The sequence below is a fragment of the Lepisosteus oculatus genome, chromosome 5 (assembly GCF_040954835.1).
Source record: "Lepisosteus oculatus isolate fLepOcu1 chromosome 5, fLepOcu1.hap2, whole genome shotgun sequence".
Taxonomy (NCBI): Eukaryota; Metazoa; Chordata; class Actinopteri; order Semionotiformes; family Lepisosteidae; genus Lepisosteus; species Lepisosteus oculatus.
The window spans coordinates 15,943,635-15,961,511 of NC_090700.1; the positions used below are offsets into that span (position 1 = coordinate 15,943,635).

A 17,877-nucleotide genomic window follows, 5' to 3' on the forward strand; every position below is an offset into this window, starting at 1 on the left:
TTTATTTTTTAACAGTACTGCAACAAACAACACATGCATATGGGAATCAATTCTTACTCCATCTGAGGATTGCTCTATCAGAAGAGCAGTGAGTGCAGTGATATAATTATTTTCTGGAGTATATTTTGTCAATGCTACTGTATATTTCTTACATTCAAACATGAATATAAGAGAGAGATACTCTGTGTTACTTTATCAGCGAAGGCGACACAACAGCTATACCTAATAACAGAAGGTATTCCTGTATAAGGTCAGTTTGCTTTCTTGGTAACCATAGGAACATCTAAATTGTCAAATTAAGTCAAACCAAACACCAAAGCAGTTGCTTAAATGCCTCTCATCCTCCCATGTTAAACGTAAAATAGTCAATTTTTATATAGTATTTTATTGTTCATAAAGCTCTTAGAATTGTAATGTAGTGTAAGGTATTTTGAAATGTGAGACACCACCAGAAAGAGCAATTCCAGTTTGTGGGACTGAGATTATTTTTTTCAATTCATAACCTACTGTTTATCAACTGCATTTAACCACAGTGGACATGCTAGAAATTGACCAATTTTTGTCTGTTGTAAAAATATCAACCACCTTGGTAAGTCTTCTAGTCAAGCAATAAAATATAGACTTGTTTATGCACAGTCCAGGTTGCATAGGTATTTTGTCCATACCTTTCCTTCAATGTTGTTCATTTTCATCTTGTATTATTTGTCTCCGAAACTTTCATAGTCTCAAAGGATGAAACACAATATCGATGGCATTTACTAAGATAATCTTCTTAACCTAAGTTATGTGAGATATGCAATTAAAGAATAAAAAGAAGAGAGGATGGCATTTAAAGTCTCAGGTGCACTTTCAAAAGCCATTATGATCATTTAAATGAAATGCAATATTAATGACCCGTAACCTCTCTCCTGAAACATTTAATAAAATGTCCAGTTCGATAGTTAAATGGACACATATGCTATTTTATTTAAAACTGCAGATCTCTTGTTTTATCTTGTGCTTGTGTAAATGTTAGAAGGAGCAAAGCTCAAATACAAAACAAATGACTTTCTTCTTAGAGCTACTGAAGAATGTTTTACATTTTAAAACTGCTCTTGTCACTCTTGTCATGATTGTAGTCCCTCCCCCCTGTTTGTCTTTGTCTCGGATGGACTGCCCGGCTTTGGACTTTTGCCTCGTCTTGGATTTCTCATTGGACTCTGTTTTTGATTGTCTGCCCCAGACTCACAACCCAGAACACCTGCGCACCATGGGCACCCCCACTGTTTTCATTCCTGACCCCTGCATGCTTTTTCCCCCGTGTTTTCCTCACTCATCCCTGGATTGTGTCGTCTGCATAAGGTCTGGAAAGAACGCTTTCGTTACAACTCTGACCTGATTAATTAAATTTACTCCAGAACCTTCCATTATCAGCTTCGAAATCTGCATCAATTAAACAGGTGCAATTTCTCCCAAGATTTTAAATTTAGAACACTGGAACATTCTGTTGCTGCCTTGGTGGGACATGAGTTGTTTTCAGGAATTTTATTTTTCTCTAAAAAATTATTTTTTTTGCAAAATTAACCACTATTTAAAATGAGTTTATTGAGTACAGGTCTTTAGGCATACTAACTGTTTCAGTTATATTTTACAGTATATGGTTTTACACAAAAAAGCTCTGTGGGCACACAATGTAAAGACATACACTATACTGTATACTACAGTATGTAGTATAAGACCTATGCATACTGTAGGTTTGCTTCCCTATGCGGAAACTAGCATAAAACTAGCACTTAAAAATAAACTAGCGTAACATTGTTCATCACGATGTCTCTAATTTCTAAACAAGCATCTGTTTCAGCACTTACATAATTCATTACAACATATTCATGTACAAATCGTATTCAACTTACTGTATATTTTGGGCATTTGTTTAACAATAATTTATTCTAAAACATATTAGATTCCCTTGATCAAACATTTCCAACATGAACTTGCATGGAGTACCAACACACCATAATCCACAAAGACCTGCATTAGCATTTTCTTTACAGCAGAGGGCATGACCATTCTCAGTTAAATTCAAATGCAGTTAATTTAATTTCAAAATGCATTTGAATATTTTGTTTGCAAAGCCACTGCAAAATGATTGCAGCCACAAAACAAAATAAAGGAAAAATACTTTCCTGTCAAATATTCATGATGGATGATTTTCTTTGCAGTTGAAAGGGAAAAGAAAACAATTTGTGAACTCCTCTACTAAATATATAGTTCATATGTAACACTTCACACTGCAGTGCTTTGAAAGCTGTGAACTGCCAACAACAACAACAACTTGCTAAGGCTTATGTCTCACAATGATATTTCAATTTCCTGGGTACCTTATAGTCAAGGAATATGTGACAGTAATTTTGCTGAGCATCATTTTGAATGATCTTGTCTATCATTTTGAATACCCCATTTACAGTTCTCTGAAAAATGTCAACTGCTGTCTATTTTCTACTCATCCATATTAACTTGGGAGGGTACTGTACACAGAGATAAATTAACACACCTTGAAGTGCTACGTGTTAGCCAGAAAAATAGGATTTAGTAGTTTAAAGGCCTCTCCTTGATTTATCACCTCTGACTACAGAGCAGCTATCAGAGCAGCCAAAGCCAGGTAGAGAACAGGGCTATGAATCCCTGGGAAAACAAATGCAAGACAAATGAAGATGGGGATGTAGAGAAAAATGATTAACTTCTACGTCCAACACAAATGTATTGGGCACTTAATTCCTCGGGCATGAATAGATCCTGTCCCTGAGGGCCTATGGGTTGTCTGGTTTTCAGTGAAGATCTTAATTACTAATTATTTGGCTAAGAAGTTAATTCATGCATTCTTTAAATCACCCATGAAAGAATAAAAGCCCCGGAAATCTGCATGATTCTGAATCTTGAGGACTGCAATTGCCATTAGTCTGATCAGAACAAAGTCACAGCAGGGTCCAGCATAAAAGTTATTAAAAACCATATTGTGCACAGCTCTGCGCTATTAAATAAATAATACAGTTCAAAAACTCTGTACAGGTCATGTTATTTATCATGCTCAGGCACCTTGCTTCATCAATCTATAGATCATAAAATAAAATATTATCTCCCAAAACAAAGGCTTATCCTGAAAACAGAAAAACTGGATTTGTTCCTGTTGCTTAGCCTAATACTGCATCTAATTAAGAAGGTGTTAAGGAATCTAATAAATTAGTAATAAGCAAGAGAATATGTGTCTGCAACTTCAATATTTCAATATTTTTGCCTAAAGAAATCATTATGTCTGTGTCTAAGAGTACCTACTGTAACACTTGAGTCACACACTTTAAGTCAGGGAATACATTTTTCACTTATATCACTAAATATAATCCAACATATTAATATCTCAATTTCTGCTGCGCTACACTAGTACTTTAATTTAACATTAGGTTATACATAGTAGAATGGAAAAAACATGATTACTGTTTCACCTACTGTATAATTCAATATAAATTCAAACTACTAGGCAGAGAACAGAGAAAAAGATACTGCATGGACAATAGATACTGCAAAAAACTGTAGGCCAAGCATGGAACCTTGAGGTATCCCTAGAACTAATGCTAATTCCTTAATGCACCTTACTACCCGATCACAGATTCTAATCACTGATTCTAATTTAATCAAACTTGCACTCAAAAAGTAGCACTTGTAAAGTATGCATGTCCAGCTCAACTTTGTTATAGCAATATGATTATGTTTTAAGATCACGTAACACAAATCCTTAAACTTTGTCATTGCTTAGAAGTAACTAACGGAAACAGACACGTTTGCTCACAAGCTTGAGAATTTGAGAAAGTCAGAGTCAGGTGGAGATAGCCTTAGAGGATAGATGCATGAGGCTGATGGAGAATGCCAAAACTGAATGACAACAGGTGGAGATTGAGGACGCAGAATGGAGACTGGGTTCAGACAGGAGTGGAAAGCAAGTGCAGCTTTCAGGGTTAATGTAGACTGGGAACTGCACCACTGTATGGAAATTCTGGCAGAGAACCATGCCACTGGTCCAATGTTGACAAGGCAACTAGCTGTTGACAGGCAGAACATGTTCAGGACAGGCTAGGAATCTTTAGGCCTGATTCAGGCAGAGCAGCCACACACTTTGTTCACGCCTCAGGGGTGGAGAAGCCCTCAGGTGATGGTTAGCCGTCCATTTCTACTACTCTTTGGCTTTTTGGAGGTTGGTTCTCATGACCCCTCACACCCCTTCAGGTCTCAGGTGGACCTGTCAGCTGGGACTGGCACTGAAAATGGAGATACCTGTTGATGTGTTTATAATGACGTTCCCGGACAACTTGGCCCAGGGAGAGGAGGAGCCCAGTCACCCTGAAAGCCAAAATATGGCATTGTAGGTATGCTTCTGGGTCTTGGCTCACCTGCTCCATTTAGACATTCATTTCAGGGTGATATCCAGAGGACATGTCGATTCGTATGACCAGCTGTCGGCAGAAGGTCTGGCTGAATCTGGAGGCAAACTGGGGGCCTCGGCCGGAGACAAAGGATGTTGGGAATCCGTGGAGCCAGAACACTTCCTTGATGAAGACCATCTGGGGGGTGGATGGTAACCAAGGAAGAGGAATGTGAGGCTTTGGAAAAGTGATTGATGATGGTCAGAATGATAAAGTGGACTGGAAAGCGGGGCAGACCAGTTATGAAGTTCATGAAGATGGATTGTCATGGACATTCAGGTACTTGCAGGAGAGTCCTTGGCTCAGCTACTAGTTGAATAGGCTGCCAAATTTGCTTCCGCATCTGCCCTCATGGAAGACCATCAGAAGTGGTGGCACATCAGTTCCAGGAAGCGCTCTCAGGTCTGTTTTTGAGAAGATGGAGGCCTGGCTGGCCCCCTCCAGCAGTGATGGAATCAGAGGCGGGTATACTGGTTCTTCTTCTTAATCTTAGTTAGCCCCATGAAGTTAATACAGGGGTGGCAAGATCCATCCTTTTTCAGAATGACAGGTGACAGGCTCTGACAGGCGATGTCACCTGAAGAGATGAAGATGGACAGATGAAGCCCATCCGCAGGTTTTCTTTAATGTACTCATTCATTGCCTTGGTTTCCGGAGCAGAGAGGGCATATATGTGTCATCTTGGTGGTGTGGTTTGGGATAGGAGGTTAATGGGGCAGACTTAGTCCCTATGCTTCTGGAGTGTCTGTGCTATCTTTTAGCTGAAGACATCAGCCAGGTCATGGTACACCTCTGGAAGACCAGAGGTGTCAAGGTCCACGGCAGCAGGTAGAGGCAGAGAGGCGAGGCAGTGGATTTGATGGTAGGGATCTAAATAAGAAACACCTTGGAGGATCAGTCCAGGTATGGGTTTTTAGTCAGGAGTCAAGGGAACCCCAAAACCAGAAGGCAGCACAGAGACAGAATGCACAGAAAGCAGATGGTTTCCCACTGCAGCATGCCAACCATCAGGGTCAAGGCAATGGTTCTCTTCAGGATGTATCCTGGGCCAAGGGGTCTCCACCTCAATGCCTCTACTGACAGTCTGGTTCGTAGAGAATCAGGATATGCCAAATCATTGAACCATGTGCAGGTCAAGGAAGTTGCCTGCTGCAATTGATTTAATGAAGGTGTCAAGTGGATTGATGATAGATAACTAGGAAAGCATCAGAGGAAGCATGTCACTGTGTGAGAGGCATATACTGGGCAGTACAGGTGCCAGTGCACCTCCTATCTGCAACTTGAGAAGAGGCCTTCTTGTTGGCAATGGAAGTGTTCAGCAGGTGAGACCAGGATTCTGCCCACTTGCATCGGCTCTCTGTCAGCTCCCGCGGGTCCCTCTGGAGTCTGGTGTGGAGGCTGAGGGCACCAAGGGTTCCATGTGAAACCCTCCATTGCATCTCCAGTCTGTACTCCAGTCTGTACCCAGGGGGGAAATCCGGGGTGAAGTCCAAGGTCCAAAACCGGGTGATCCATCCGAGACTAAACAAGACAAGGTTAAAAACCGGAACGGGATCCAGTACAGGGACAGGGATTAAAAACAAGATGAAAAGGCCAGACGCTCCAAGCCCCGGACTATGCTATATGTTCTCGGGTCGGTCCTGGATCTGCTGGTAGGCGGGCTTCCAGGCGTCCATCTCCCAGTGTTGTCCAGGATAGTGAGAGCACCAGGCTTAAATAAGGAGGGGCAGGATAAGGGGCATTAAATTGGGTAAAATATGAAAGAGCCGCAGTGCCTTTAAGAGGAGGGATTAAGATCTTGACAGGAAGCCTCTGCCGCTATCAGGATCCCACAAGAACGGAAGGGTAGGATGCATCTGTAGCTCTATGAAGTGGGACACTGGCACAGGAACAGGGGCTGGATGAGAATTAGGAGCCCGGACAGAAATGGAAGCAGGAGCTTTGGCAGTGGCAATGGTCTGCATCATATCCTGCATCAGAGCTCACAGGTCCTGTACAGCACCCTTTAGTTTTGTTGCACTGGCCTACTGTGCCTGCAGGGCTGTCTCATGGTGAGCCATGATGTGGGGCATGTCACTGGACTCTGCTGGATTCAATTCAGATCTTGGCTTTGTCAGTCTGTTATGATGGTGCTAGCTGATGGAAACAGCTACGTATTGCTGACAGGCTGGGGAATCCAAGCACAATAACCCAGTGAGGGCTTGTGAAAAAAGTCTGAGGTAGGTGGTGGTAGCCAAAGTGGATAGGTGGATGGAGGCTAATGGAGATTGCCAAAGCAGAATGATGACAGGCAGAGATTGAGGAAGAAAAATGGAGACCAGATTAAGACAGTAGTGGAAAGCGAATGCAGCTCTCTGGATGAATGTTGACAGAGGGCTGAGCTGCTGTATAAATATTCTAGCACAGAACCATGCCACTGGTCCAGTGCTGGCAAGGCAACTGGCTGCTGACAGGCAGAATAGGTTCAAGTCAGACTAGGAATCTTTGGGGCAGATTTAGGCATTATCCTTCAGTGATGCAGTATTGCTGACTGCACTACCTAGGTTGGAAATGAAACACCTGTTAGTTGTTCAGAGAAAGCTGGGACAATTGAAAGATTCTGAATAGGCCCAGGTGGAATTTGGTTCCTTGAGGGAATGTACGTTGTTTTTTGAGGAAACCGAGGGCTGAGAGCTCTGCCCCACATGGGCATAACATTAGAATAGAAAGATATGGTTTATCATCATTAAAAAAATAAAACATTTAATATTATCCTTGCAATATTTCCAGCATTTACTTAAAGTACAATACCAAATTCATCTTTTAAGCTTTTTGATTATTCCGTTGACATACAGTTAAATATTTTTCCCTACATTACTGGTCACCGTCTGTATAATTTGTAAGGGGCACTTGAACTTAAAATTTCTTAGATTAACACAGTAAATAAAAAAAATCTTGGATACGATGCATTCCTGCTATGCCTTGGTTACTTAACTCCATCTAATGGAGAAGGTCTGAGAGTCTAAAAGCTTTTTAAAAGCAAAATCCAAGCAATATACTGTATGAATATATGAATAATGCAATCATTATAAATATAAGAAAGATACCCTTTCAAATAATATTTATTCATATGCCCAAAATACCAGCAGGCTCAATGTCAGGTATTTTATTTAGACATGCGTGTTACAGTAAAGGAAGAGATAAGAAAGAGATTACTGTATGGGCCAAAAACAGGGATTTCAATTTGCTTTAAATAATCTTTCTCAGTGTTGATTCCCTAAATACAGAGAATCATACAAAGTTAAGAAAACGGTTTACATACACATTAATAATAAAAAGTAATTAATGCCAAAACTTCTGTGAGACTAACATAGCAGGAGGACATTTTAACAGGCTTTCAGCACTTCACAGTATTTCTAGAAGGTGTTATCTCCCCGAACACGAATAATTACAGAGGAGCTATTTATAAGAAGACAGAAGAACTCACCTCTTTCTGACGGTACTTAATTGCTAGCTTTAATCTTGCCAGATCGTTATTGTTCTCATCTTCCAGCAGGTTCGTATCATCCCGGAAATTCAGAATCATTTCTAATTCTCTTGAGCTCCTTGTCTGATCCAGGAGGTCCTTGGCAAACTGTTTGCACTGATGGGAGAGCTCCTCGTACTCCGATTTGAACTCATTTTCCACTTTGCTGAGCTCCTGCAGCTCCCAGCTCAGCTGGAAGGCCGTGAGAAAGGGATCTTCGCTGGAGAGGGCGATTAAAGAAGGACTGGCCAGGGCCTTATAGATATTGAGCCGGGAACGTGAGTGGCGTAGGCTGTCAACATCTGAGCTGGAGACACACTCCACACAGTTGCACCGCACTTCATGCGGCTGGGGCACAGAAACCCCCTTCTGTACCAATAGCTTTATTATCTCATAGTTATTGGTGTGCGCAGCCAAAATGATGGGGGTAATGTCAGGTGTAAAATCCGAAAACTGCTTGTCCAAAAGTATTGGTGGAACCTGTAAAAAGAAACAAAATAGATATAAGGGTAGTTATCCCCTAGGAAACTCAATAACACAGGCTATTGACATCCTTTGTTGTTCCAGGACAAGTTCTGTGTTTTGAATATATAGCAGCAAGGATGTGCTGCAAGGGCTCTTCAGCAGCATTTGTGGACTAGAAAAGGAACCATGGACTTATGAGTTGTGAATGACATTATTTTAACCTTACATATTTTGCAGGACACTGCATAATGAAAATTGGGATGTGAGCCTTCATTTGTTGCTTTGAATTTCCAAATTCTAAAAAAAAAAACTTGATAATGTATATAAGGAAAGCAAGGTAAGATTTCTAGATAGGAACTGGTATTACATAGATATAGACATGTAATATAATAAATTGTTTACATAAAAATCACCTGTATCTAGAAAGAGCAGCATTGTTTGAGCAGCAACAGAAGTGTTGTAGGTTTAGGTCTTTCATACAGTATGTTATCCTTGTACCCTAGATTTACAGTAGGCACTTTACCCACGTTTCATCCAAATCTACAAATAGGTAGATTTGGTCAGAATTGCTCATGGTAAACCTTCAAAGGGCTAGGTTCTCATCTGGAAGAGAGTCGTGTAATCCCAATCCTCTCACTACAGAAAGTAGAATAAACCCTGGCTTGATGAGCCTCTAGGCTTAAATGTGGACTTTTTGCATATGATAAAACAGCATTGTCAGGCTACTTTCTACTGTCTAGTTCATATTATTCTCAACATTATAATAATAATTATACTTGCTAACACTTCTATAGTGCATTTCTGGACAGGTAATGGTGCTTTACAGGTAATGGGGACTCCCCTCCACCACCACCACCAATGTGCAGCATCCACCTGGATGATGCGACGGCAGCCATAGCGCGCCAGAACACTCACCGCACATCAGCTATCAGTGGGGAGGAGAGCAGAGTAATGAAGCCAATTTATAGATGAGGATTATTAGGAGGCCATGATTGGTAAGGGTCAATGGGAAATTTGGCAGGCATGCCAGGGTTACACCCCTACTCTTTTCGAGAAACACCCTGGGATTTTTATTGACCACAGAGAGTCAGGACCTCAGTTTTTAATCTCATCTGAAGGATGGCGCCATTTTACAGTCTAGTGTCCCCGTCACTATACTGGGGCATTAGGACCCACATGGACCACAGGGTGAGTGCCCCCTGCTGGCCCCACTAACACCTCTTCCAGCAGCAACCGTAGCTTTTCCCAGGAGGTCACCATCCAGGTACTGACCAGGCTCACACCTGCTTAGCTTCCGTTTGTTGCCAGTTGTGAGTTGCAGAGTGATATGGCTGCTGGCCATATAAACTGTGATGTGATGGAAACACAAAATAATATATTCAGTGTCACAAAACAACGTACATGTGCATAGAAATTAGTTTGCATTGTTGTCAAAACCAAAAACGGGAGTTTGGTGAACATTTACGGTATTTGTGGCCAACTGTGTTGTTTGTCAGTGGTCCTGATCAAACCAAACTGAACCTAACAGACATGTTACAGATGGGGAAAGATCAGATTTAGCTACAGTACATGTTATATTTTATATCCAATACTTGCTTCACACATCAAATAAAACAATATGCACAATTTTTAACCTTCAGCTTTTGCTTCCATGTGTGTTTTGTCAAAATAGTTCCTAGAGGTCCTCATCATTTTTTCTTACTCCCTGACCTTTACTGCCTCAGTTCTGCTTTTCTGTTGTATTTACTTGGAGGTCTGACAGAACTAGCGGTCCTTTCTAAAATTCACCAGCAAGTTGAAACAATTGAATTTTCCCACTGACAATGGCCCAATACATTGCTGTCCTTCTTTGTACATTGAAAACGCATGGCATTTTTTATTTTTGATTCAGTAACAGTAAGTCAGACCCCTGAAACAGCACGTTATACAAATCTATTAATTAACTCAAAGGGATATTAGTGGATGTTAAGGTAAATAAATAAGAAACATGGTCACAGAATAATGCTTTATATGCATGATACCTAGTGATCTATAGTGTCTGCTAGAGGAATAATAATAAGACATGATTTTGAGGACAGCCAGACCAACCAAGAGCAGAGAATTGGCCTGGCTTGATTTTTAGGATGAAAACAATCCCTGAATTATTACAATAGTATCTAACAACTCATGGTACTAGGAGAATTGGTCATATAATAAAAATGGAAACAAAATATTTTCCATATACAATTACTGAAGTATACTGTACTGTATATGCTGTTAAAACACCTTTGTGAATTTGTGAATGTACAGGCAAAAAAAAACTTTCCATACATTTTCACCTCTCCTTTGTAACATCTGGTGTGTTAGACATTCTGCCCCTTGTCTGTTACAGCAGTACATCACTTGTATGAGAAAGAAAGTACTTGTCATGAGATGAAAAACCACACCCAGTGTGTTCCAACTTACAACACACTTTGGAAGAAAAGTATATCCTTTTAAGATAGAATACTAAAGAACTCTGAATGTGGGTGACTGGGGCTCTTTTATACGTTTTGGAATACATATTATTTAGAGTGTGTTAAGTGTGAAATAGGGTTTACCTGTAAACGATACATAATTTTAATCAATATGAAATGTATGTGTTTTTAAAGTAAGTCAGTACGTACAGTCTGATATTTATATGACCAAATACTGTAGGTTTCTAAAAGTTTGCCTGGCTACCTCATGAACACATACTGATTTTTACCACAAACAAAATTTGAACAAAATTGAAATATCAGCAGCTCTGATGACAAATCTGATGCCGATAGCTATTTATTCTTACATGTAGATCACTGAAAGGAAAATTATCAAGAGGAACCAAGTCTCCCTAGTTGGTGGCTCATTAAGAATGAATTAAAATAATTCACACTGGTACAGTTTATGGAATAACATAGTGAGTTAATATATCTACTTTAAGTGAACAATGTTTGTGTTTTACATTGTGTTTAATGCATGAAGTAATTTTCTTTTCCAACATCCTTAACATGAAAGAAGTTCTTTCAAATATTAATGAAATTAATTGAAATGAAGGATTCCTAGACATTACAATAAGCAACCTGCTTCTTGACTCATACTGTACACTGATCTGGAAACCAGTTTTAAGCATTTTCATGTCTCATTTATCTATGTGATTAATTATAGATAGCAGGAACATTTAAGGGCAGGAAGCTTTTTTAAATGGTTAGCAGATGTTGTGTAAGAGTGCAAAACTTAACAGTCTTATGTGCTATGTTTTTATTTTGCATTTTTTCTCCCTCATCAAGTGTGACATTTCATATCTGCTGCATCCTTTATTTTGCCTATCAGATCATTTGCATTTATGCAAAATAGCATTAGCTGCGCAACGACATTTTGAATGAATTCTAATGAATGACCTTACAAGTGCCTTTAAAGATGCTTTGGCATCCGTCTTGATCAAGCTGAATAAAGCAGTTCCTTGTCAGTGAAAAACATCTCTCTTGTCCAAAAAAGTAGTCAATATATAACACATTTCACGTTTCAGGATTCTCTATTTTCTAAAGTGTGATCCATTTATTTAGCTAATAAAAGCTAACCTTCATTTCTTTCTTACCTGCTTTTCTCCACTGGGTTTCTTATGGTTAAGCAGTAGTTCCACAGCCCCAACTACTTCCTTCCGAATGGCATGGAGAAGAGCATCTCCAACATACACATTGAAGCTCAGCAGGAGCTCAATGATCTCAAGGTTCTCGTTTTCGATGGCTATGAGCAAAGCTGTTCTGCCAAGAGGATCAATGCAGTTAATATTGATTTTGAAATAGATTTCAGCCTCCTCTAGTGCCTGCTTCACACTGGCATAGTCCCCCTTCTCTACAGCACTAAGGTAGGCTTTCTCCGCAGGGGAGAGCTCAGACTCGGCTCGCACTATCCGGAGAGGAATACGGTCTCTGTAGGAAGAATTGTCCGTCCTTTTGTAATACAGCTGAGCCATCATTCATGCCATCTCACACAGGTTCTGCAAGGAAGAAGCAAACATGAAGACGCTGAGTCTGAGCCATGGAGATTATTCTGTTAGCTCCTCTGATGTCTTCCTCTTTGATGCAGCAGTAACACTATCACTTCAAAGGAAAGATTAGAATATGTTTTATACAACTCTCTAAACCCAGCAAAAGTCCCTGAAGGGCAATTACTTCAGAAAGCCAATAGCAGCTGATTATGAAGTGAAATCAGAGGAAGGTAGGGCACATACTGTACAGTATCTGTTTCCAGTCTAACAGAGGCTGTCCTACGGAATACATGAGAACAGATGATATACATTATTCAACACATTGATAAGGCCTCTGATTACTTCATACATTCATTTTAAGTCAGCATACAGTATATACATAATCTTCCAAGATATGTTCATTGTGGGTTATTTGTTGCAGATGATTGGCATATAAAAGGGAGGTGTTAAGCATAATTCAAAGCTCCTCAGCTCATACACAACAAAGCGCAAAAGTCACAGTACAATGCTGTTCTTCAGTAAGCTGCTGTATGTTACTGTGCTGTTCTACAACAATCCACCCAACTTCTGTTGTTAAACAGGTGCTCAAGGTGGTCTGATCAGACAGAAGAGCCTGTTTTGCTCATTAATTTTATCATAGAATTTAACGTAGTGTGACAGCATTCAATCCTCAATCATTTATTTACAGATATACAGTATCACCATCACCAGTTCATCAGTTCATCTGATGTGTATAGATGCAAGACTATGCATTTTGGGAAGCTCACAAGAAACAACCGGGCTCAGAGAACAAAATAAAATGCAAGGTGTTCTGATGACCTAACAAAAAAAATATCGATATCAGTAAAAAAAATATTATTTTTAAGAATATCATGAAGAAGGAGAATTTGCTAGGTTTTACTGTATAACAGCATTTTTAAGCTAACAGGCACAATCAGCTTTATTTCTATGCTTTTCTTCTCAAAATATAATTTAAGTCTAGGTTAAATTAATAAAAATTTAAATATTTTAAGAATAAAAAGTCTATAGTCCCTAAAAAATCTGTATCCCTACAGTACATGTCTTTGATTTACAATTCTCTATGTAAAGTATGGAAGCAGTTTTTACTGCTTATGTTCCCTGATTTTAAGACAAGCATGTAGTTGTCTTTCTTGCCTAAAGCATTTTTTGTATTTAGTGACGCAAGCTGTTTACTCCTTGTAAAAGAATATGCAAATGTTAACTTCTTGACAAATTCTAGATACACTGATCAAATGTCTTGCAGTGAGTTGTAGTGCATAATAATAGAGTAAATGAAAGCTCAATTCTAAATTATCAACTTACAGTAGCTGAATGTACTTTTAATAAAACTTGGAGAACATCAAAGCCCCAACTAAAAGTCCTGAGAATGAGTTTTATTCTACACTTCTTGTCTACTCATGATTGGAAGTGGAAAACACTACCAAAGTCTGCAAGTCTTGTTTTGTTTTGATAACGGACAACTAAAAAGCACTCTTCTACTTCTTTAGAGTGTTTGATTGGGATCAACTTTGTGAAGAAATATCAGACCAACTGTGTGGACTTCAAAAATTACCAACCTTGTTCCCTTCTGGTAGCTCCTTCACAGCCAGACAATTTTCACTTTGTTATCAATAAGTCAGTTTGTAAGACAAAGTCAGAATAGCTCTGTTTTTGACCTACTGTACAGTAATACTGCATAGGAAAAACTATATGTTCCCAGTATTTCCACTCACACAGGGAACTGTCCCCACACATGACTTCCATTTGTCTGATTATTTAATATAGTTCTGGTAATAGAATAAAGTGGTATAGGTGGTTTTTGGTTTGTCTGCATTTTCAAGCTGCTTTCAGTATTTTTTTCATAGGAAAGAAACTGGACACAAAGATGAATACATCTAATGTCTTTACAATATGTTTAAATGACAAATCTGTAAACTGTCTCTGCACAGAATGTAGCAGGTTCTCCCACTGAAAGCAGTTTTCCTATTAGTTGATTAATAGTGTCCACAACATGTTTATATTTAATTGTAAATATAGAGTTCTTTGGTAAGTACTGCGTAGAGTAACAGTGTTTTAACCATATAAATCCAGGAATGGCTTCGTTATATTAATTCCAAATTTCTCATCCAATTGTGATGCAGTACAGTAACCCTTTTTAACAGAATAATAAAAATAACAACAAACGATAATGATAAAACAACAACTCTTCCAGTAAACGACAAGTAAAGCTTGATTTATTTTTCAGTTTATCTAGCAAAAATGTAAAATTCTTCAATTTGTCTAATTTTCCTCCCACCTCAGCGCTCCCCGTGTTTAGCCTTAATCGTATGTAAATAATTACAATGATATATTATTATATTATTTTACCACTATTGAATATTTTTAGGTTACGATTAACGATACTGTAGTGTCGAACTAACAGCTAAACATTAAAAACGATGTTCTCTTTGGATTTACAGGTTTTCTAAAGTATGTTTATGAATGCAAATGCAATAGGTTGGCTTGTATTTGTCTTAGCCCAGATGCAAATACTATAATTTCTGCAGGAATACGGCTCTTTTCACACTCAAATCTAATCCAAATCTTTCGAAACGACGGTACTTTATACGAAATCGAGTAGTCCCTTTTTATGCATCTTAGCTTACTCTTAAGGTCATTACCAAAATGTACATACTGTATCAGACCAAGATGAAGACAAGAAATCCTGCAGGTGGCGAACTTCACAGAACAGGAGATAGATGTGTATTGATAGAAAACAACTATTTTTTTTTCCATAGAAAATAATAAAAATGTAATTTGGCTGGATTCAGGTCTTTAAAGGTTGAGTCCAAAAACAGGTTTTAAAAAGGACAAGCTACTTTAAAAGTGCATGGCATGCCATTAACCTTAATTTTTAAACATAACTTACCTCTTGGTGAATCTGCTGAGGCTTCCGAGGAAATATTTTTAAAGGTAATTTTGAGTTGTTTTTTCCAATGAAATGCGCAACGGGCACTCGTAAAGTGAAATAAGAATTAACATTCAGGAAAATCCTTCACAGGATGAAATCAGTGTTTTCCAAATAATTTATCGTAATATACACCATTATTGTTCTTTTTTTGATTTAGGGAAACAATTAAGATGTCTAACAATTAGCTCCCTGCAATAGTTCTCGTTTTTATCGTGCAACAGATGACAGGCTTCAAAAGATGCTTTCCTTTTTTCCAGTTCGTTCCCATTATCTCCTTAAGCAGTCCACTTAGAGCGCAACACAATTTTTAGGTTACTGGTTTATAAGGAAAATTGAATGAAAACGTGAAACAAAACATAAATTAAGTTTAGTAAGACGTATCTGCAGATAAATCGTTTGCTGTGTTTCACTCATTTTTTGAACAGAGAAAGACAGTAGCCTCAATACCCTTAAGATGCGCACTGACAGTCCGCGTTATTTCCATTTCGGTTTTTAAGCTGTTTCTCTCTGCTTCGTTTAGTCTCGGCTCTCTCACTAAGTGTGAAGATGGGACAGAATGCGCATATGCTGTGTACCTGAAGAGGGAAGCCGCTGGTCGAATTGAAAGAAGGTTACGGAGGTCTTTCAACTGCGGTGTTTTGCATCAGGTCGGATTCCCCTTCTCCGCGTTTGCTATATAAGTCGATAGGTCTTAAAATAAACCGAATTCCTTTTCTGCTAAAGGGAGCGTTCCAGTTTAAATAAACGAAGCCTCTGGTATACAAATATCATCAGAATAGCAAATCGCACGTCAGTATATTCCCTGCTTATGAATAAAAGACGTACAGTATATATCATATCTTAATGCCTGTAGGTGGTCTATAAAACTGTTATGCTCTTAAATTGCATATATTTTACATGCATAATAGTTTGATTAAGTGTGCTTATAGGTTTCTTTATAAGGTTTTCCCCACCTCCTACGCTTTTTTAAGGACGCGTGCTTCTAGTTAAACGGATTGACAGTTTATAGGTTGATATTGCATTTAATTGGTTCAAATGATCTTTTAAAATAAACCATATAAGTAGTCCTGACTGAAACATCACCGCCATTTTTCTTCCTTATGTTAATTGCTGTTCTTCAATAACGCGAATAAATAATTTATTAATAGTTAAAAATATAAAAAAAACTTCTTTACAAGGATGGATTTGTACATCTGAAATAACAGTCATTTGAATGTCGAGAATATTAGTCTTTCTTCTCGTGGTCTTTACCATAAAATCAATTTAAAACCTCATTGTACAAATGATGCCACTACACTGGAGTCCCAGGCAGATCTTTTTATATATGGAAAGGCACTCATCAATTTAGAGGATTCCATACTTGCAAATGTTGGTACATTGTAAAAATCAAACATCAATGACTGATTTTAGTGTGTTGGTATTGCAATATTATAATGTAAACCACACAAAATTTGAGTAAGAATGTCTTAATTACACTGTTACCCACTATTGAAGGATGATAGAGGTGCAATGTGAGATGAAAAGGGCTATAGTAAAACCATGCTTTATGTTGCTTCCACAGTTTAGACCCTATGCAGTTAATAAAGTCTTTCTAATCCCAGCACTATGGCTGAATAGCTAGCTTTTTGAACTGCTAAAAGAGAACACCTGGAGCCCCAGTACTGTTAATAGGGTTCCCAGATCTGTGTAGTATCATAATAGGAGCTCCTAGGCCCCTTTATGTAGAAATGTTATTTCTGTTCTGTGAATAGATTCCCCAAGTACCTTTATTATACATGAAAGGGCATCAAAATAATTTATGGCTTCAACCATAAATGTAGATAGCAAATGAAAAAAGCAGAAATGATTGTGTTCAAAACAAATTCCATTTTAAAATAAACCTCATATCGCCAGTTGTTCGTCAGCTCAGCTTGGTTGCTGTGGTCTTTTCACCAGGAGAGCTGAGGACAATGTGCACTTAAAAATGTGTTCAATTGAACCATCCTGCTCCTCTCAGTCTGCAAAACCCACCATCTCACAGGCTCACAAGCCCCCGGGCAATTCCAGGGACACTGCTGCACGCCAAGTCAAGGACAGTTCGAACTGATTCAAGTCTGTCCAGTCCTAGTGCTATCGGGACACTTGTGCTCAATTTTCAATTTTCAATTTTCAATTTTATGTAATAATGAGGTATTGCTAATGGGCTCAGACTTAAAGAATACAAAATCTGCACCCCCACTTATGATCACAGCCATTTTTCAAAAGACTGTTCAGTGGCATCTGCATGTTCAGTCCTGATTTCGACATAGATGTACAGTATTGATCAATATGTGTGTGAAAAATTGCTTTCCATGACCACCAAAATGAAAAAAAAAAATTGAGATGTACACATGCTTGAAACAATAATGTCATGTACTTTATCTTCCTTCCAGAAGTACTGGCTTGGTAATGTGGCAAGAGCAACTGACCTATCATCCACTATCATGCAGAGGCTTATCAAAAAAGAGGAGCAGAGGTCACCCAGGAATAACCTGGCACA

The 17,877-nt window shown here is 38.7% G+C and overlaps 1 protein-coding gene across 1 annotated transcript in view; it reads right to left on the bottom strand.

Annotated features, from left to right (window-relative positions):
* Positions 1 to 16,239, bottom strand: part of trpc4b (transient receptor potential cation channel, subfamily C, member 4b) — a 33,991-nt gene extending 17,752 nt beyond the window's left edge. The window contains exons 1-3 of the mRNA XM_006628222.3: positions 15,318 to 16,239; positions 12,017 to 12,418; positions 7,921 to 8,439 (exon numbers count right to left, since the gene is read on the bottom strand). Coding sequence (XP_006628285.2) covers positions 7,921 to 8,439; positions 12,017 to 12,397 — 900 coding nt within the window. The 5' untranslated portion in view covers positions 12,398 to 12,418; positions 15,318 to 16,239. The remainder of the gene's footprint in view (positions 1 to 7,920; positions 8,440 to 12,016; positions 12,419 to 15,317) is intronic.
* Positions 16,240 to 17,877: the final 1,638 nt, after the last annotated feature.